General features: G+C 38.3%; 3 protein-coding genes across 3 annotated transcripts; 2 read left to right on the top strand and 1 right to left on the bottom strand.

The window, feature by feature from the left end:
- Positions 1-440: 440 nt before the first annotated feature.
- LOC117783673 lies at positions 441-11,418 on the top strand. Its single transcript, XM_034621199.1, has 20 exons — positions 441-523; positions 905-1,252; positions 1,362-1,456; positions 2,307-2,493; positions 2,566-2,698; positions 2,767-2,909; positions 3,514-3,700; positions 4,280-4,392; positions 4,455-4,724; positions 4,880-5,053; positions 5,188-5,832; positions 6,728-7,214; positions 7,289-7,515; positions 7,574-7,752; positions 7,831-7,970; positions 8,221-8,869; positions 9,430-9,599; positions 9,693-9,947; positions 10,042-10,167; positions 10,990-11,418. The coding sequence occupies exons 1-20, from the start codon at positions 451-453 to the stop codon at positions 11,042-11,044; spliced, it is 4,656 nt and encodes a 1,551-aa protein (XP_034477090.1). The 5' UTR covers positions 441-450; the 3' UTR covers positions 11,045-11,418.
- Positions 10,272-10,774, bottom strand: LOC117783674. Its single transcript, XM_034621200.1, has 2 exons — positions 10,663-10,774; positions 10,272-10,460 (listed from the first exon to the last, which is right to left on the bottom strand). The coding sequence occupies exons 1-2, from the start codon at positions 10,727-10,729 to the stop codon at positions 10,327-10,329; spliced, it is 201 nt and encodes a 66-aa protein (XP_034477091.1). The 5' UTR covers positions 10,730-10,774; the 3' UTR covers positions 10,272-10,326.
- A 2,386-nt stretch (positions 11,419-13,804) lies between the features above and the next one.
- Positions 13,805-21,995, top strand: LOC117785828 (mucin-2-like). Its single transcript, XM_034624076.1, has 9 exons — positions 13,805-14,089; positions 14,909-15,022; positions 15,090-15,460; positions 15,870-16,408; positions 16,476-16,806; positions 16,907-16,932; positions 17,112-18,824; positions 21,491-21,604; positions 21,724-21,995. The coding sequence occupies exons 1-9, from the start codon at positions 13,805-13,807 to the stop codon at positions 21,858-21,860; spliced, it is 3,630 nt and encodes a 1,209-aa protein (XP_034479967.1). The 3' UTR covers positions 21,861-21,995.
- Positions 21,996-22,702: the final 707 nt, after the last annotated feature.

Below are 22,702 nucleotides of genomic sequence, written 5' to 3'. Positions count from 1 at the left end.
TCCGGAGTTGTGGATCGATATGAGCAAAGCTACACGTCGCATTGTTAACTTTTAGTTTAATGATCCAAATTCGCGTTACGCATTGTGAACATAATGCTGGCAGTATTAGTGTGAGTGTGAGTGGGAGTACTCACACTACACTCACAAATATTTAACTATTCATGTGACTTTTTTCCACTTGATTTTGGGCAAAAGGGGAGTTAATATTTTGTCACTATTGAGGTCGTATTTGTCATTTATAATTTTGTTAGCTTATGAACTCATTTGATCATGTCGTATAGATACCTGTGTTCATGGATGTGATCATATTTTATACATATATATATTTTTTAATTGTAATAATTTTCAATTATTAATTTATAGTTAGAACACGCGATAGAAACTTTCAATGCGGCGCTAACAATGCCGCGATAGAGTCTGGAAAAAACGCGAAATCAGAAACGGGAGAATATGTTAGCCCAGTTGGGACTACGCATTGCACTATTGGCCACGTTGGTCAGTTTCAGCTTTACCCAGAGCTATGGTAAGTTAAAGAACTAAGAAAAATTCTCCCAGTTAATGGTGGAAGAAAATAAAAATAAATTAACAAATAAAAGAACTTAAAAAAAAAAGCACATTCAAAAGTTAAGGAACAATTTTTTAAACTGATTTAATGCCAGATTTAGAAAAAAAGTGAACAATAAAATATATAATCGCTTTATGTATTTTATATAGTTTATTACTATAAATTTAAAAAACCAAGTTAAATTGTATTATTCATTTCAATTTGATATGTAAAATATAAAAAATTTACGCAAAGAAATCAGAGAACCTACATTAATAATTTTCCCAGTTGTTGTTTCTAAATAAATTCGATTTGTTTTATGAAATTTAATAAAAAAAAATATAATTTTTTTAAACACAGCTCAAACCACCTGTAAGAATGGTCTTGGAAGAGTGCTCTACGAGCGTCTTCCCAATCAACAACTCCAAGGCTATGATGACGATGTGGTGCGGGATACAGCACCACCATTCCGTGTGCTGGAAAAATGTCAGGATTTGTGCCTGAGGGATCGCAGTGGAACCAATAATCTGGTGCGAACATGCACCAGCTTTGACTTTCAGCCCGGCAGTCGCATCACATCGTTTGGTGGCACCTCCGAGTACGAGGAATCCCTCTGCTATCTCACCTCGGAGCAGGCTGGACCCGAGGGTATTGGCAGTTTGATGCTAGTCCCCAATAGCGTGCATTTCAACGAGATCTGTCTGACATGTGAGTGTGTGTGTGGGTGTGAGTGTGGGTGTTGACAGCACTTGAAATGAGTCTCGAATTTAGAATCTCACTTAACTCCATTTCCAACTCCATCTGATTTCAACTGCAGCTAGCCGCCCGGAGCGAGAGTGTCCCAGTCGACGTTATGTGTTCGAAAGGCATCCGCGTAAGAAACTCAAGTTGCCCATAAGCGACATCAAGGAGGTGAGTGCCAAGTCGAGTTCCATTGAGATTGGTAATTATGCTCGGTAGCCAAATGACCAAGGAGTAAAATAAATTTAGGCTTATGAATGCAACAGCTAGAAAACTCTATAAATAAATATTTGTATTAAATATTTGTATCAAAAAAAATTGCCAAGAAAACATTTAAACACTTTTTATATTCAAGAAAATCTCTTCTCAAAATTAAAGAAAACAAGTGGTAAAGGCTATTGTCGAAATCCCGACCATAGCATACCCGTTATTTATTTCAATATATATAAAAGTATTTTAAAGAAATTACTATCTTATAAAAACTACTGCATACTTTTAGGTGATTGTATTGAAATAATAACTTTATTAATAACTTTGGTTAGCTATTACTGCCGTTCTACTTGTCCGATCTTGCTGCGGTTAAGTGATATTATTGTATTAGAGATTTTATATATTTTAGAGACTATGTTTTACCTAATTTTATTTATTGTCGTCTAAAATCAGTCAACTACAGAAACTTTAAGCATTATTGATCAAATTATAAATAAGCATATTAAATTTGAAATTAGATAAAATAATATATAAATTTATCTGTAATATTGAAAAGTTGAAGCCAGATTGAGAATATTTTGTTAGTTCTATTTTTAGATATAATTTTTTTTTATTAAACATTTATGTTATTTATTTTTGTTATAATAATTAATTTTTAAATTTTATATATTTCAACAGCTCATTAAGTTTTTTTCGTTTTATTGGCATGCTAGCGAGTATCACGCAGTCGAGCACACTCGACTGCAAAGTTCTCCATTCTATTTTCTTGTAATTGTAATTGTAATTGTGTTGTTTCGTTGATTTTGAACAGATAACGGCTGCCAATCGTTCGGATTGTGAGGACAAGTGTTTGAATGAGTTCTCATTTGTGTGTCGCTCCGCCAACTTTGATTCCACAATGCGATCCTGCACCTTGAGCAGATTTACACGACGCACACATCCGGAGCTCATGGAGGATGATCCCAATTCAGACTATCTGGAGAATACGTGCTTGAATGGCAAGTCAAACAAAGTTAATTTCAAATGTGGGTTGTATCTTTAAGCTAAATATTTCTTCAATCAACTCTCAGCTGAGCGACGTTGCGACGGCTTGGCGGTATTTGTAAAGGAGGAGAACAAACGCCTGGGCGGTCCCTTTGAAGTGGATATATTTAATAATATGACACTGGAGGAGTGCCAGACCATGTGTCTGCGTGCCGAGAAGTAATAAAAACGATTAGGACTCTGTAGCTCATTAGTTGTAATCATTATTACACCATAACAAATTTCAGATACTTTTGCCGTTCCGTTGAGTTTGATGATCAAAGCAAACAGTGTATTCTATCAGAGGAGGATTCCATTTCACAGAAGGATGACATCAGCATCAGTTCCAGCCCCACACATCATTTTTATGATCTTGTATGCCTCGATAATCGTAAGTGGCTACCGCAAGTTAGCGCCTAACACAATTTGCACCGTTCCACCGTTCCACCGAACTACTGAACTACCGAGCCACCGAACAGAGGCAGGAACAGCGTTAAGTGCACCATTAAGCGTTGACCACTCAAACCGAGCAGGAGACTGAGACAGAAGAAAAGAAACAGAAGGCGACTGATACTGAGACGGAATCTGAGAAACAGTGTTGTCATAACAACTTTTTTCCAGTCAAAAACTAGCTTTTTTCCAGTTTGTTTTGCAATTAACAGCAGTAACAGAAACAGAACTCAATAATGATCTATATTCAAAAATCTTGCACCAAAACTTTACTAAAAAGTCCATTTTCACACAATTTCATTAACAAATAATATTTAAAAATTATTCAGATTTTTCTTCTAAACTTGTCTTTATGGAAATGTAGCTTTTTTACTGCTTAAAATTTGACAACACTGCTAAGAAATAGACTTCGACTTCGACATTGACTTCAACTTTGTAGGACATAAAGACAGAAAGATTACAGTGCTGTGTACAACGGTTGCTTCTCCTCATTATTGCCGTTGTGATGCGATTTTTACCCATTCTCACATTGATTCCCGTTGCAGAACGCGCCACCGATTATCCAGATAACTCGGTTACCTCGCACCTCTTCTCCAGTGGACGTCGTCCAGATACAGCATTCCAACGTTACCGCAACTCGCGACTCGGCGGCGAGTTTCATTCGGAGATCACGGGACGATCGTTGAGCGAGTGCCTCGACGAGTGTCTTCGTCAGACGAGCTTCCAATGCAGGTGTGTTCCCATCTTGAAATACTTGTTATACTCTTCCAGAAGGCATTCGAATTTTATCACGATATATGATCTGCATATATATTCATGATCAGCATGATCAGTTGAGTCTTAATCGGTGCTATATCACATAACTGTCGAGGATACGATCGGTGAAAGCTAAATCAATTTATACAAGCCAGACTTCCAAATCATATTATTATCATAGAAACGATAGATTTTTTTTTGAAAGAAGATATCTAATTTCTTTTTATATTAAAAAGGAATGACCTATCAACTGGAATTAGTTTTATGATACTCGAATTATATTTTACTTAAATATTTCAATTCTATGTTATTCTTTGGAAAAGTTTCTTAATATTTTTCTGTGCTACAACTTTTTTTTAAATCTGCAAGTGTATCAAATCTTCGGCGTGCCGAAGGCAACTTTTTTCTTGTTTTTCCTTCTTGGAAATTGACCAACCCACGAACCACTTTTATGATCTGCACTGATCTGATCTCTTTCTTTTTCTGTTTCTGTTTCTGTTTCTCTGTCTGTTTCTCTATTTGTGTGTTGTGCTTCAATCGTGCAACAAATTGCAGGTCTGCGGTTTACAGCGATCGTTTTCGTACTTGTCGCCTCAGTCGGTACAATCAAAAGGATGGCATGCGCATTATATACGATGCTGATTATGATTACTATGAGAATCTGATGTGTAAGTAAGCACATTCTGCTAATAGAGTGGTCTGTAAACTTCTGCTCTGTCTCTTCATTCAGTAAATGTTGTGGGCGGTGGCGCCGATGGCGATGGAAGTCACAGTGGCAATGATCCCAAGCGACCTAACGATCAGTCTGGCAGCAACTGGAGACAGCCTAACAAGCATGACGATCGCTATGGTCCGGGGTCAACAGGTGTCGGTGTGGGCGTACCTGGCTCGAGCCTAGGCCAACATGGAGGCAGTAACAACAACAGACTTCCACCTGGCGAAGGCGTTGACTATGGAAGGCCTTACGATCGTTATCCGGATACGGCAGCCAATGAATATGGTAGATCATTTATGAGTTTCAACCAATTAAAACTGAAAAATATTATCTGAGTGCAAGGAAAAATCTTTGATAGTCTACTTTTGGAAGAAGTTTTCTGACTTAGACTAAAAATGTATTCCTTACAAATGTCTTTAACAATCTTTACTTTACTGTAGATCGTTATCCTTATGGTGATCGTGATAGAGATCGTGAGCGCGATCGTGATCGTTATGCGCCAGATCGTTATGGAGGAGGCTCTCGCTATCCAGGCTCAGGTCCAGGTCCAGTTGGTAGCGATGGCATGGGCATGGGTTATGGCAGACCCTACGATCGTTATCCAGATGAATATGGTAAGTTGCGCATGGTTTCCTCCATTTAATTAACTATTAACATCCACCACATTTTATGTGATATCACCTGCTCGATACTGACAACTAATTAACTAATTAATTAACTAACCCATCGCGACACGACAACTTCCTAGATCGGTACCCAATGGGTGTCAATGGCGACAGGGATCGAGATCGTTATCCGGAGCGCTATCCGCCAGATCGCTATGGAGACAGACGTTATCCGGACAGGGATCGGGAGCGGGATCGTGATCGTGATCGTTTGCCTTATCGCCCATTGCCTTATCCGGCCATCAATGATAACTCCCTGCCCAGTGATTTGCCTCATACACGACCCTTTCCCATCGATGACGATGCACCCTATAGACCCTATGGATATGGAGGAGGTGTCAGATATGGCGATAATCGCTATGACAGTCGCTATCCATCACGTTATCCGCCAAGTCGAGATCCAGTGGGAGGTTATACTGGTCGCGATGCTCCGGATAGTATCTTTCCGGATAGAAGATATCGTCCCTCCTCCATGGATCCTTCACGTTATCCCTATGCGCCGGACTCTCGCGCTCCGCCTGGACGCTATGATGATATTGTCCACAGTGCTCGACGCCCGGAACCAGAGTCCGCCAAACGATATCCGCCCGCTCCCCTTGCTCCAACTGGCAGTGCCAGCAAATACGCCTCCAACCCGAATCGCTTTCCGGTAGGTAACGATCGTTATCCCATCGACATCTACAAGTACGGTAATCGCCTCGGAGCTAGTGATCTTGGCAGACGCCCTGGTAAGTAGCACCCACTAACTAACTACGACTACCAGTCTAATACGACTACCCACAACTCTGATCACCACAAACAGAAACTGATCCTCGATGTTATTATAGCGATCACTGGTATTACATTTTGACTGATCGCAAGCATGAATAAATTCAAGAGATCATTTGCTTTATACGAGTTTTATTTCTACTTTGTGTTATTTTTTTTAATAAAGAAATAAAGCTTACGAATAAACTATAATATTTCCCAATTCAATATAACAAAGTGTTCTGAGTGCTCATCTGAAGCGTAGACAACTCTTCTACAGTACGTTGATCTACCATAGCATTACAATGGCTTACACAAAGCTTTTTTGTCAAGGTAAAGCTCTTTTTCCAGTTAGCTTTTACAGCTGTAAATGTTCTAGTTAATCAAAGTGCTGTCCGAGCTTTTTTTTGTAAAGCTGAAACATTGCCATAATATTTAAAATATGAAAGAAAAGCTTTGATCTTTTTACATTTGTAGAATGCAGTTGCATACTTTTAGTTTCCCATTTATAAGTGATCAATGCGATCAGCTTAATAAATTGAGGGGTAAATGTAATGTAATGAGTGTATATGTAAAATTAGAGAAGAGACTTTTTATTTTTCCCACATTGTAAAATTCTAAAGCATACTTTGAGTTTGAAAAATCAGCTATAAGCGATTTTTGTCGGATTTATCAGCGATCATTACGATCAGTTGAAAAATTTAAGGTCATTTAAATCATATATAATTTTAAAAAATATATTTTTAATATATTCCTGGAGAATGAAGAAGTATACTTACTTTGTAAGCGATCACTGCGATCAGTCAAAAACTAATTAGTGACCAAAAAATTTAAATACTTTGCCAAATTTAAAATAATCTTTATCTGCTTGATCAGGTTTAGATCGTCCGCCTCCGTACTACGACTATGACTATGAGGAACGTTATGGCGATCGATTTGCACCAGGTCCGTATGATCGTGAGTACGATGGTCCGCCGGGACGTAGGCCTCCGCCAGGTGGCCCCTATGGGCGTTACGACACGCCTTTCAATCGACCCTACGGTGGCGGTGTAAGCAGTCTGGATGATCGTCCCATACCGCTACCTGGCCTAGGTCTGGGCCTTTCACATCCACCCACTCCATACGGTGTTGGTGCTGGTGGTGGTGGTGGTGGGGGATCTCATGTGGGAATTGGTGTAGGCGCTGGTCCACCGCGTCCCCCGATCACCCGCTGTGAGGAGAGTGACAACTTTAAACAGATTGCGGCCAGGCACAAAATGCGACGTCATTTTGTAAGACGGGCACTGATCGTGCCAAGTCTGATACAATGCGAACGGGAGTGCATCGAGAGTCGAGACTTTGTGTGCCGTAGCTTTAACTACAGGTTTGACCGAAGCAGAAGATGGGCGATAAGTGTGTTAGAAGAATTGCAATTGTGTATTCGTATTCAATTTACAGAGACACCGCCTCCAGCTACGATGATCGAGACAGGGATCGCGATCGCGATCGCGATCGTGAACATGGACGGGAAAGAGACAGAGACAGGGACAGAGAGTCACCCAACTGTGAGCTAAGCGACAGAGATTCGCGAGAATTGGACATACACGATCCGGGATCGTTTGACGCCTCCAACTATGACTTTTACGAGCGCAGCATTGGACGCAGCGATGGCGAGTGCATGGATGGTAAGTGATCTTCAGTAAAAGTCACTGATCTCCACTCGTAACTAATTGATCGTTTCAGTTACCCAGACTTGCAACGAGGAAGGCATGGAATTCACCATACGCACCCCGGAGGGCTTTCTCGGAAGGATCTACACTTATGGCTTCTACGATCGCTGCTTCTTTCGCGGCAATGGCGGCACCGTCAACGTTCTGAGGATCAGTGGACCACAGGGTTATCCCGACTGTGGCACACAACGCGTAAGTCATGACTGGGTGATCTACACTGGGTGATCGCATTAATCATCGATCGTTATCGCTTTATCTTTGTGTTTGTAGTACGGTGATACGTTGACTAATATCGTGGTCGTGCAATTTTCGGACAATGTACAAACAAGTCGCGATAAGCGCTACAATCTCACCTGCATCTTTCGTGGACCCGGCGAGGCGGTCGTCAGCTCTGGCTACATCGGCGCGGGGTAAGTAACAATGTGCTTTTTTATCAGAACATGATCAAGTTGAATGCTTGTTGCATTTTTTAGTTAATGCGATAGATCTCAGAGACTGTAAAAGATAGAGCAATCAAATTTTGTGACAATATTTCTTTGTTATGCACGCAGATCAAGCCTGTTTTAGAATTTTTTCAAGCACTCTTAGATATTTTTATTTATTTTTTAATTTATTGTTAAATTTCTTTATCATTTAATATTGCTATAATTACATTTTCAGCTCGGGCAGTCCCATTCCCATAGAATATTTGCCAGCTGAGAACACACTCAGTTCCAAGGTGCGTCTGAGCATTCTTTACCAAGGCAGACCCACAACCACAATTGCTGTTGGAGATCCTCTGACATTCCGGCTGGAGGCACAGGATGGCTATAATCATGTCACGGACATATTTGCCACCAATGTGGTGGCCAGAGATCCTTACTCCGGTCGCAGTATTCAGCTCATCGATCGCTTTGGCTGTCCTGTCGATCCTTATGTGTTCCCCGAGTTGGACAAACTACGTGATGGCGACACTTTGGAGGCACGCTTCAATGCCTTTAAGATACCCGAGTCCAACTTCTTGGTCTTTGAGGCAACTGTGCGCTCCTGTCGCGAAGGCTGTCAGCCTGCCTATTGTCCAGGTCCTGCGGGACGTCAGGAACCCTCATTTGGTAGAAAGCGTCGATCCTTGAATATTACCGAAATACCAGAGCCACAGGCACTTGAAGGTGTTAATCAATTGGACACGGACAACTTGGAGGAAGAGGTGATTGTGGTAAACAGCACTACAGTGAGTGCCACATCGGGTGGTGGGCAATTCAATGCTACGCAGGAGGGTGAAAAGTCCAAGGACGTCGAGGAACCCGAGCAAGTGCGAGAAATGATTGAGGTGGGTGTTGATTTGAGAGAGTTTGATCAAGTATAATTATATATAATTCCACTGATTCTCCATGAAAACTTTGACAAAATTATACAAAGCATACCAAAGGCGATAAATAGGAACACATAAATAGGGAACTTCTAAAAAGGAATCGAAAACTAAGAAAATTTAATTCAAAAAATTAAAGAATTATAAAATTCTGAAATAAATATTTAAAAACATTTTAAATAGCATCACTTGAGTAGGTTTCAGAGAAAAAAAACATTAACAATTCGCTCTCTGGAATAAAAATGTACATTTTTTTATTTATTTATTCAAATATTCTCAACTGTGTTCAGTCTTAACCATGATTAGAATTAATTACGCAATAAATAAAAAATAATAAAAATAAAATAAAAAATATTACAACAAAAAAATAGAGAGTTGAAAATTTAAACTTACACTTAAAAATTTAAAAAAAAAATACGTATTTATCATTCGAAATACATATTTAATTATATTAAATATTAATAATATTAATATTTAAATAAATAATATTATTTACATATTTATTTATATGTTTTCTGTAGGTCTTTGAGACACGCGAGGAGATTGAAAAAGAATCGTATCCACGCAAGCTGGTGGCACCTGTAGAAACGGTCTGTATGACGCCTTCGGAGTATCATGGTCTGATCACAGCCATTATACTGCTGATGATACTGCTCTTTAGCATAACGTTGGTTGCGGGACTGGGCTACAGGTGAGTCTGGAGTCTTTAGTTGGGAGTTGGGAGCTGGGAGTAAACAGCAATCAGTTAAAGAAGGATGATTTATATAATTCGCTCTTTTGACAGACGCTATTGGAAGTCCATGTCGAAGAATCGTCTGGTGGATCGCAATTCTCCCATACATTCGCTGGGACATTCGCATTCCTCGATACGCACTCACGAGCGCTTCACTGAAATTGGTGCAGGTGGTACTGGAGGCGGCGGTGGGGGCGTGGCAGGAGGTGTTGGCCACAATCAGAGCACATCTAATCGCAGTTCGAACGCTTTTCGCACCAACATGTCCATGTTTGGCGGCTCATTACACAAGACTTTTGCCACAGGGTAAGCTGATTGTAATACTCTGTAATACTGCAATTGAACCGGTTCACTTATTTATAACTCTTTTACTGCTCGTTTTTCCCCTCTCTTTTAATAGCAATTTGGCCCGCATGTGTCAGCTGCCGGTTATAAATCCCATTCGCTCTGGCGCTAATTCCAATCATCAGTTTGAGGATCCAAGTGAACCGATCTATACCGATCCCTCGCTGTTTGAACGCTCCAGGTGAGTTACTGAGTTAAGACTCCTTACACTTACTTGATACCCTTCCTTTTGACATATTCCCCTTTAGGAGTCACCCTGCCATTTCAACCGTTCGCAATTGTAAATATATATCAAAGTTCTTTCTTTATTTACAAGTAGTTAACATATAGTACTTAAACCCTAGAGAGGTCTGCAGATGCAGAGTCTCATTTTGTTGCATATGCCATCACGTCCACCTGCTAATTGACACCTGGTACTGCACCAGTCACCCTGTAGCTCACAAACTCCTGTGAAGGTTGGAGATTCATCCACATCTAAAAAACAATTTTTTTATACAAAGTATATTCACATATATTGTCTTAGATAAAACTTTTCATTTATTGAGAGCTTTACAGGCACAAATGTCCTTTTTTCTTAAAAAAAAGTGAACAATGGATAAAGCTATAGATATTTAAATATTCTGTAATTTTTTCTAGTGCAAAGGAACTCTAAATTTCTCTTTAATCTCCGACTTACATGCATTGATTTCTGCTAAACCGATTAACAATAACACAAAAATTGTAGTTAAACACAAGTATTTCATTTTTATTTGTTACAAACAAATCTCGACTTTAGACAGTTTCAGACTGACTGAAGCAACGTTTCAGCTGCTTAGGTCTGTCGGGTCTTATAGATAGATAAGGCTTATCAGCTAGTTGAATAATACGCGCTTCTAACACGAAAACTATTCATGTTTTTACACATACTAAGATTAATTGAAATTGTTGCACATTGTTGATTAAATTCTCGTACATTTGCCGCTCATTCTTATTTTTTATTTTTTCATTCTCGTTTCTATCACAGATCGCTGCGAAGTCTGACGATGGTCGCCGAGTCGGAAGATAATCAAGAGGTTTAAATTATGCACAAGAGAATTTTGCTCGTCTTCTTGTGATTAGTTTGTAAATAATCTAATGCTGTTCCGATAGCCAACCAACAAGCTGCATACACTTGCAGATACAATACTGATAATGATATCATTAAATATTTGTATCTCTATCTGTATTTGTATCTTTGGCCCTACTGGATACCTCCAAAGCATGGGTCTCAATTCAATATCTATCTAGTTGTAAGCCTTTAAAACCGAAGAATCTATTAATATTAACAAAATAATATATAGAAAAAGCATACAAATCTTTAAAAACACATAAAACATATTTGCAAAATGTCAACACACAATTATTTGTATACAACTAAGTTACAAAATGCAATAAAAGATTAAATTTATCAATATAACGATTTTTTTATTTAACGGAAGCTCTTGCGATCCTTTTAACTATACTGTTAATAACCTATGAATTCTAGATTCTCTCAATAATTTATAGAACAATTAAAATTCCAAGTTTTTTATTTTATTTGATCTGAATATTTAAGAAAGTTAGGAAAATATTTTAAGAAATGTTCTTCATATCGAGAGCTTTTGTTATTTATTCATTTTATTTTCTTTTAGCAAGGCGAATTCGTGTTAAATAATTATTTGGTGTTTTGGGAATACCAACAAATATGAATGGATCTTAAAATTCTTTCTTATCTCACTCTCAGAAAGTAAACCCTATTTGTTTTTTTTTTTTTTTTTTGGGCTTATGCACAAGGCAGTCACGCTTCACTCGAGGTTATTGATTAAGGGTTTACGTAAAGACCCTTTCAATACAATTTATATGATATAATATAGTTCGTTTACAGCTGAACATAAATGCCGAATATTGAGTAAAAAACAAATTGTCTAGCGTCTCGGCGAAAAGTTCGTGCCGCTTTGCCCCAAAAATCTGTGAACGTGTTAAAAGACGCAACAGTTCTGGGCTCTAAATAAACTTGTCCAAATATTTCTGTGCGTAACTCTCGCCTACGTGTAAATACTAATAAAACAAAAATAAACAAATCTAATTAATTCGTTGAATGATTGTCAATGAAAGCGTAAATTGGTTGCATTAATGATTGAGCGAGTTGTCAGTAAACTTATTTCTTAATATGGATAGGAATTATAATGTAGATTCTATTGGAAAAAAAGTCTTCAATTCCAAGCTATCATTACATTGTCAACACTAAAATTTTTATCATCTAGAAAATTTGATATTTTTGCTACCTTAAGCCATCTATCATCCCATTTTCCATACATACCCCTTGACATTTTTTCAATAACTTTGATCTCTCATAACTTTATTAAAAATGAACCGATTTTCAAGCGGAGTGTCATTTTGATCATGATTTGGGCTCTAAATTGATTCTGCATTTAAATTTGTATCATCTAGAAAATTTGATATTTTTTCGACTCTAAGCCATCTATCATCCAATTTTCCATACATACCCCTTGACATTTTTTCAAAAACTTTGATCTCTCATAACTTTATTAAAAATGAACCGATTTTCAAGCAAAATGTCATTTTGATCATGATTTGGCCTCTTAATTGATTCTGCACTTAAATTTTTATCATCTAGAAAATTTGATATTTTTGCTACCCTAGACCATCTATCATCCAATTTTCCATACATACCCCTTGACATTTTTTCAAAAATTTTGATCTCTAATAACTTCATCAAAAATTAACCGATTTTCAAGCGGAATGTCATTTTTATCATGATTTGGCCTCTATATTGATTCTGCATTTATGTTTTTTTAAATTTATGATATTCATAAAAAAAAAAAACTTCGGGTCTGATCCTAATTGTTAAAAAAAAGTATACATGTTTTTACTTTAAAAGATAAAATTAGTTAGGTAAATAACGCTTTTCATCTGATCTTGAGACCTAATATATTTTTTGAATGAATAATATGTTATATCTTAAATAAAAAGCTTTAATCAACTCATTATCAGAACTAAAAAATGCGCTTTATCTGATACTGAGAAGTATCAATTGATTTTGTAAGTGAGATAGTTACAAGAATGTGGAAGTTGATGCCACCGGCATTATGCATGCTGTAATGCGTCGATTCGAATCGGCAGAGTTTAGTTTTTATCGGGCATTTGTGGTAATCACAGCGGAATTCTTGTTCCGGTATCGCCGTCCACATTGCCATCGATCACGTCCAGAATAAAAGCAACAATTACTCATGCGATGAGATGCAGTCTGATGTGGTTGATGTTTTTGTGTTTATACTACCAAAAAAAGAAAAAGAAAGAAATGTGCCGCAACGGAAGCTTTACTTAACCACGAGTATTGCCGTCTTACTCTGGACCATGATTTTTGGGGTGTTACGAGCATGGCCAACAGTTTAAGCGCGTTTTTTCTTCCGGTTCTCAACGCACGTGGCGAATTGGCTAATGAATTGCCAGAGCAACAAATGAGACAATATTTTTTGCACTATTTTCTTTTTGCCTTCTGTTATTATTTCTGCTACTTAAATCACGCATCAGCGCAATTGGCATTTAAATTATGCAACATTCTTGAACTCGCAAGAGACCATTTAAAAGCGGCGGCAAAGCAACAAGTCACAGTAACCAACGGAACGCCTAACGAAGCGCATCCAAGGGGAACAGGAATAGGGATACAATTCCAAAAGGTCGAGCAACTAATGTACACTCGGGTGAACTTGAAAAGTGAAGTGAGAAACGCGTCGAGTCGAGTGTGAAATCCGTTGAATTTCGTGTTGAATCAAGTGTCAAGTGACAAGTGTCTTAAAATGATGCACTGCATCTGGCTGCTGGCCATTTCATTGGCTGTGGTCAACAGTCGCTCCATACACGTGCCAAGTGGATATGATCATCATCATGGAATGCCGCCTCATCATTTGCTGCCCAATGCCTATTATCCTCAGCCCTATTCCTATCCAGCACCAGCACCCTATGGCTACCATGGCTACCAGACACGCCCACTCATCTACAGCCCACCTGGCAGCTACTTTGATAACTCCTACAGCCTGAGGAGGCCTTTGCCAGGTGGTGGCAATCCCGTAGCCGTCGATTATGTAAGTATAAATTGTCAAAGATTTATATAATTATTTTTTATGCATTGTATTGATTTATTAAATCATTTCTTTACTTATTTATTGAACTATAATTTATTTCTCAACTAAAAACAGTCTGCAAACACAATTTAACATTTAAAAAAATAATTGAAAACAATTTAAAAATTAATAAACAGTCTGAAACAATCTTATGTATTTATTTTATTTGACTTCATTCAAAAATCGCCCATAATAATTTCCATTTTATTGTATTATTTTTTTTGTTGTTTAATACCTTTTTATTAAAACTAAAATTTAAAATAAGAAAGAATTGGATTTTAAATAAAAAACGCTTATTTCAAACTTAAATATTATACAATTTTATGTAATATTTATTAAACGTCAACTAAGAGCATTCCAATAAAAACTTTAACATTTAAAAAATTAATGTTAATCTTTAATTATTATCAAAATTGGAGCTTAATACCATAATACATTTCACAATGCAAAAAAAAATCGACATCAAAATGTCTTCAGACATTTTAATTTTTCAGAAAGTAAAATATTTCAAAGAATTTTACCGGGAAAAAATGTTGCACAAATTTGATACACTAAAAAAATTAAAGTCAATAGTAAAGTCGTAGCCTTGATTAAAAAAATAACGGTTCACATAAATTCTTTATTCTATTCTACCCAATTAAAAAAAAAATTCAATGTGTTTACATGTTATATTTTTGTTGAAAATTAAATAAAAAAATAAAATATTTTTCTTCGTGCTTTCTTAAATATAATTTAAATTAAGTTGTTAATTTACTCAACCTTTGCTTTTCTGCATTTCAGAATAATCGCTGTTCCCGGAATTATTTGGGCATCAAACCGCATCCGGATCAGCAGCAATATTATTATGTGTGTCGTCCCAACTGCGTGATCTTCAGCAAATGTCCAAATCTGGAGGTAATATAAAATTAGGATAGTTACAAAATAAAGTTCCATTCTTATATATGCTATTATTTTGCTACAGAAATTCAACTCGAGCAGTGGAAAGTGTGTGCAGCGAGTACGTCCCGATTATCCAGTTTCCTGTGAGAAGGAAGGAAGTTTTGCATATGCCAACGATTGCAAAGTTTTCTACACTTGCGATCATAGAATGATTCCGATATGGCGCGCATGTCCCACGGGCACAATTTACTCATCCAGCAGCGGAAAATGCATCCCTGGCGATGCGTGTCCCTCGACGGAAATTGCCCACAACGGCAGCAACATTCCGGAAAACTGTGAGCACAAGTTTCCGGAGTGCACAGAGGAGGGAACTTTCCGATCTCCCACAGACTGCGCCTTATACTACACCTGCAAACTGCAGTCAAATGGAAACTATTTGCAGACACGCTTCAAGTAAGTAGAAAACTTAGTGCAAATTCTGAATATTTTTGAAAGAACTAAGAAAACAAAAAATCAAAGAATTTAAGTTAGAGAAACCAAAAAAAGTATGAATAAATGGAAAGTAAAATTTGGAAATTCAATATAGAACAACAATAGGAAGTACCAATATTATGAAAAATTTGTAGAGTCAAAAATTAGTAATGTTTTTTTTCATTAGCACACTTAAAAGTCTAAATTTGTAGTCTTTGATTGAATTCAATAGTACAAATATTTTTTATTTTGTGATTTTCCAATTTTTAATATCTCCAATTTTAGTTTTCTAAAAATATTTTTTTTTCCCATCGAAATTCTAATGGGAAATCAGGAAATCTTAAACTTACTTCTTGAGATGTTAACATTCTCCTTTCACTACCTTTATCAGGTGTCCTGTCAACCACAGCTTCGATGTGCAACTTAATATTTGTCAGCCAGTGCGTGAAGTGAATTTCCAGAATTATGTGGGAATTGCAGATGTTGCCTATGCACCCATGACACCTTACTATCCGCCGTATTTGCCACAACACGGTCATCCGCAGATGGGTTTTGAGGATGAAAACGTCGGAGTGCCAGAGGAAAAGGGGGAATCCCAAGCGGAGTTGTTTAAAAATGCCGATGTTGACAACGCTTCTTATAACTATGGATATGGCTATGATAAACCCGAATCCTTCAGTCAAGTTAAGGAAAACCCAGCGCCAGATGCCCTTGTTAAAGTGGAACCATCGAAACCCACTTCAGAGGTGCTAAGTCTTAAATCTGGGCCTAAAAGCAGAATTGTTATACTGCCACCCACAACCACAACAACCACCCCCTACCACTGTGATCCATCAGCATCTACAACAACAACTGCTGAGCCAACAACAACAACATCCACTACGACAACCACTGTTAAGCCAACAACAACATCCACTACTACCAACAACTGACAACAACACAACTACTACAACAAACACAACGATAGCAGCCTCCACATCTACTCCTAATCCAACAGCAACATCCACAACGACAACAACAACACCCACCAAGTCGACAACAAAACTGACAACAGCAGAAAATACAATTCGCACCACACGGCAATTGACCACAAAAACGATGACTCAAAAGCCAACAACAACAACGACAGTAACAACATCTCAAAAGCCAGTAACAACATCCACAACTAAAGCTTCGACAACAAAAGCAACCACTACTCCACCAACAAGCACAACAACAACTCAGAAACCAACAACAACATCCACAACTAAATCTCCGACAACCACAACAACAGCTAAGCCGACAACAACATCCACTTCTACAACAGCTGTCAAGCCAACAACAACAACGTCAGTAACAACATCTCAAAAGCCAGTAACAACATCCACAACTAAAGCTTCGACAACAAAAGCAACCGCAACTCCAACAACAAGCACAACTACAACTCAGAAACCAACAACAACATCCACAACTAAGTCTCCGACAAGCACAACAACAGCTAAGCCGACAACAACATCCACTTCTACAACAGCTGACAAGGCAACATCAACAACTTCAACATCCCAAAAGCCAGTAACAACAACAACTACTAAACCTTCGACAACAACAACCACATCTATAGCTTCAACAACAACTGCAACTTCCAAACCAACAGCAACATCCACAACTCAACCTTCCACTACAACAACAACTCCTAAGCCAACAACAACATCCACTACTACCACAACTGCCAAGGCAACAACAACAACTACAACATCCCAAAAGCCAGTAACAACAACAACTACTAAACCTTCGACAACAACAACCACAACTACAACTTCCAAACCAACAGCAACATCCACAACTCAACCTTCGACTACAACAACAACTCCTAAGCCAACAACAACATCCACTACTACCACAACTGTCAAGGCAACAACAACAATAACAACATCAACACCCCAAAAGCCAGTAACAACAACCACTACTAAGGCCTCGACAACAACTCCAAAACCAGTAACACCATCCACAACTACAACTTTAACAACACAGCCTACTCCGAAACCAACAACAACATCCACTACTACAACCTCCCAAAAGCCAGTAACAACAACCACAACTGTAAAGCCAATAACAACACCACCAACAACAGCAACTACCACAACTCCTAAGCCAACAACAACATCCACATCCAAAGCTTCAACAACGACAACAACACCCGCTACAAGTACAACCACACTGGGTACCTCCAAGTCGACAACAAAATTGACAACAGCTGAAAATACAATTCGTACCACACGGCAATTGACAACGAAAGCGATAACTGAAAGGCCAACAACAACATTCTCAACTACCGCTTCAACAACAACAACAACAACCACAGCCACAACTCCAAAATCATCAACAACATTCACATCTAAAGCACCGACCACGACAACAACCACAACTACGACAACTCACAGTCCAATATCCACTATCAGCACAACGACTACAGCAACTGCTAAGCCAACAACACCATCTATAACAACACCCACAACGACAACACCTAAGCCAACAGCAACATCTTCAACTGAATCATCAACAACTACAACCTCCCAGCCAGTCACAGCACCTACGACAACAACAACTACTTCTCAACCAACAACAACATCTACAACAACACCCACAACGACAACTCCTAAACCAACAGCAACATCTTCAACTGAATCATCAACAACTACAACCTCCCAGCCAGTCACAGCACCTACGACAACAACAACTACTTCTCAACCAACAACAACATCTACAACAACATCCACAACGACAACTCCTAAGCCAACAACAACATCTACAACTGAATCATCAACAACTACAACTCCCAAGTCAACCTCAGCACCTACGACAACAACAACAACTTCTCAACCAACAACACCATCTACAACAACATCCACAACGACAACTCCTAAGCCAACAACAACATCTGTAACTGAATCATCAACGACAACAACTACAAAGCCAACCACAGCATCTACGACAACAACAACAACTTCTAAACCAACAACAACATCCACAACGACAACTCTCAAACCAACAGCTACAACAACAACATCCCCTACTTCTCTTAAACCAACAACACCCACTGCAACAACAACATCCCCTACTTCTCCTAAATCAACAACATCCACAACAACAACAGCCCGCGACTCTAGCTCAACAACAGGAGGCACCACAGCACCGACAACAGTTTCAAGTACAATTCGCACCACAAGGCAATCGACAACGATAACAACCACACCACCGTCAGTGTCACCGATAACAACAACAACCACAACAACATCGACAACGACAACTCCTGTCCAGAACACCACATTAACAACGACAACAGAGTTGCCACCCTGTCCCACCTCAGGTAAGTGTCAAAATATTACAAATAAAAAACCCATTTAAATACACTAGAAAAAAAACATATAGCACATGTCAAACATGAATTACACTGAACCACCTAATTTACAGATGCAACAACACAGCTCGCATGCACACCACAACAACAGCTACAACAGCAACCACAGCAAGACCAAACACAGCAGCAACCACTGCAGACACAACAACAGCCAGAACAATTAAAGCAACAACAACCACAGTCACACAAGCCACTAAAACCAAAGCAACAACAACCACAACAACCACTTAACTTACAGCAGCAACAGCCACAGCAACAACAACACCAAGAAACAACGAAATCTGAGCAACAACAACCACTTAAATCCGAACACCAAACACAGAAAATAGAACCACAGCAACAGAAACAACAAACAGATCAGCCACAGCAACAAAATATACAAAAACAAACACAAAAACAATTGAAAGCGCAACAGCCCAATAAGCATAAGAACAACAACAACCACACGAAGTCAGAAACGCAATTAGTCACCACGAGAACAGGTGAAATCCCCATGCTTAGTGGTGAAAATAGGGATAAAGAGGTACAGTCTCCACTTTTCGCCCACAATTTAATATCCAGCGATGTTAACTTTGATTACGTCAACGATGAAGCGGAAGCGGAAGAAGAAAAGAAAGTGAAAGCAGAAAAAGAAACAGCAACAACAACAATAAAAGTAGCGAGAGTTGAGACAACAACAGCAAAAAGAATGATAGAAAAAGCGACCACAAAGAAACCATCGACAATGTCGTCAATTGCCGCTGCTCACATTCTGAAGAAGCTCTTCAAGGTCATTTCAACGACAACGACAACAGCACCTAATAAAGCAGCAGGTGCTAGGGTGACCATATCACAGCTAGCCAGACACAATTTGGCCACCTCAAAGCCATTTATAGCACAATCCTTGAGATTGTCAATCCAACAATTGGCAAGAAATCAAACTCAGTCTATGGAAAAAGAAATTGTGAAGAAAGCAGCAGAAGATTTCGAATATTTTGATACTGAGAATGTAGAAGCTGCAGAGAAGAATGTAAAGAAAGAAGATTTTAACACTTTAAAGTTGCACAATATACAAAAGATTCCCTTGAAATCCATTGAGAGCACAACAGGAAGTGGAATTAATTCGAAAGATTTAATGGAGACTAGTTCTAGCATACCTGTACCCACTGTAGTCAATGCAACCACTGAAGAAAATGGCAGAATTGCTGAGGACTATGTGGATTCCGATTATGCCAATGATGAACCCATTTCCTCAGATGAAATTCCACATGCTCCAAAAGATTTAAGTGCCCATAGGAGTATGCTTTTTAATTTACTGAGTCAGAAGTTGACGCGAAGAGATCTGGGCTTTCAGTTAGTAGCCTCAACCACCCATAAGTCCATAGAGATATCCACAAATAGTAACCCAATAGGCACCACAATGAAAACCAACACGGAAACTACAAGGAAACCCACTATAAAAAGCACTACAACGGAAACCACAGTAGTTAACACCTTAACATCCACAAAGAGTACTCCAATAGACACCACTACAACGGAAAGCATAGAGGGAACCACCTTAAAATCCATAAAGAACACTCCAATTGACAGCACAATAAAAACCACCATAAGAGCCACAAAAGAACCCACCATAAAGAGCACCACCACGGGAACCACAATAGGTACCACCAAAAAATCCAGAAAGAGCAGAACAATGAGCTCCACAAAGAAACCCACCATGGCAACCACTAAGAAATCCACAAACGGCATCACAGTAAGCACCACAATGAAAACCACATTGGGCACCACCATAAGATCCACAAAGGGCAGCCCAATAGACACCACTGTGAAATCCACCATGGGCACTACAATGAAAACCACAAGGAAACCCAAACAGGACACTTTAATGAGTCCCACAGGAAGCACTAAGATTAAATCCACAAAGGTCAGCACAGTGAGAGCCGCAATGAAACCCACAATGGGTTCCACAGTGAGAACCACAAAGAAATTCATTAAAACCGCCCAATTTGGCACCACAAAAGAACCCACTGTAAGCACCACAGTGTTCACCACAAAGGGAACCACAGAAGCACCCTCAAAGGGCACCACAGTGAGCACCACAATGTTAACCTCAACCACCTCCATTCCCAAGGCAATTGATGCCGAAAACATGTCCTACCTCGATGATGATGAGTATTATGATTATTCAAATGAAAACCAAATTAATCAAGATGCTCCCGCTGTTGGTGCAACGGCCAAACGTCACATTATTAACCCACAGCAGCCAGAAAAGCTGCCCAGTAGCAATAAGTTAACGAGTGTGGCCAAAGGGCAACAAGTAGCCAAGAATTTGGCATTTGAAACCAACAAACCACTAGAGAAACAACTTCCGAAAGCTGCATTTCGTAGACAAACCATGGATGTCAATGAAGTGAGCGAAAGATCAAAGACACCACATAAATCAGGGAACACACTTGAAGAATTGCCAACAAAAACAACAACCACAATTGCAACCACAGCAATCACACGCCAAGCGATTCTGACAGTCAATAGGAAACCTTGGCTGCTGGAATCCCTCAATCAAACCGTACACTTAGCACCCATCAACCCAGTGAATCAATCAAATCATTCAAAGCATTCAAATCATTCGTTATTAGCTGATGACACCACGGAAAAGGTGCCCGAACTGATACTCAAGGTCTTTGAGCCCATCGATGTTAAGGTCGTCTTTTGTCCAAGATCCTGCGATGAAGATCACGATCATAAATATGGTAAATACACTTGATAAGATCTAAGCAACTTAAATTCATTTTCTAAAACTCTTATCAAATCGATTGTGAAATTCAATCACTAATATAATACAATTCTTATAATTCCAAACATTTTCTAGACCCAGCTGATAATTATAAGCCATCGAATTGTACGAGCGGCTGTGATCTGCCCAAACATCCAACGCACCACAAAGTGGAGGTGGATTGGAAGCCCGTTAAACTAAGCGACACCGCTAGCTTCCAGACGATAACATAGGGTATTTTCCGACATCTCAAGAAGGTTCTTAACATGGCTATACAACATTAATTACACATAACATTAATAATCTAATCTAGTTTGAATTATAATCAAAATGTATTTGTGTACACTTTAATAAACATTATAAATAAATTACTTTTGTTTTTATTCTGTTTGCTTAAATTTAGTATACCAAGTATACGATACAATAAATCCCATTAAAACTAATATATACAGTTGGTCAAGTAATTGTTTTCGGAATGAAATAAAATTAGATTTTGGTTTTCTATTATTGCAAATTATAAAATTAAATTAAATAAAAGAAAAAAATACAGAAATAATACATAAAGAAAGGTAGAAAAATAAAAATGACAATTTGTTTTTTATTAAAAAAATAAAAAAAAGAAAGAAAATAATTTTAAAATAATAATACTTCAAGAAAAACAACATATCTATTTATATTAAACTCTTTGACCTGACTCACTCATTCACTAACTGCTCATAGCACAGTCCAAACCATAAGAACTAGGAAGTTGAAATTTTAACACAACAAAGCTGAGACAATCTTATCGTGCAATATAATTGAATTAATTTTGTGGTTTATAAAAACAATGACTTGATTAACTGTATATGCATATTAAACTTAAATGTTCACTGAGAATTGGTCAATATTATTGTTCATGACTAGCACAGATGGAAAGAAAGCGTTGAGTCTACAAACTTTTCAAATGCCATGGGTGGGATTTCGACCAAAACTTGCTTAATTCTATGTAAAAGCGGACAAATCCATAAATGAGTGATTAAACTTCTAAACTAAATTGCAAAGTTAATAAATATGCATATACATATAAATGTTTACA

The sequence above is a fragment of the Drosophila innubila genome (assembly GCF_004354385.1).
Source record: "Drosophila innubila isolate TH190305 chromosome 2R unlocalized genomic scaffold, UK_Dinn_1.0 1_C_2R, whole genome shotgun sequence".
Classification (NCBI taxonomy): Eukaryota; Metazoa; Arthropoda; class Insecta; order Diptera; family Drosophilidae; genus Drosophila; species Drosophila innubila.
This window is presented reverse-complemented; position numbering and strand designations above follow the sequence as displayed.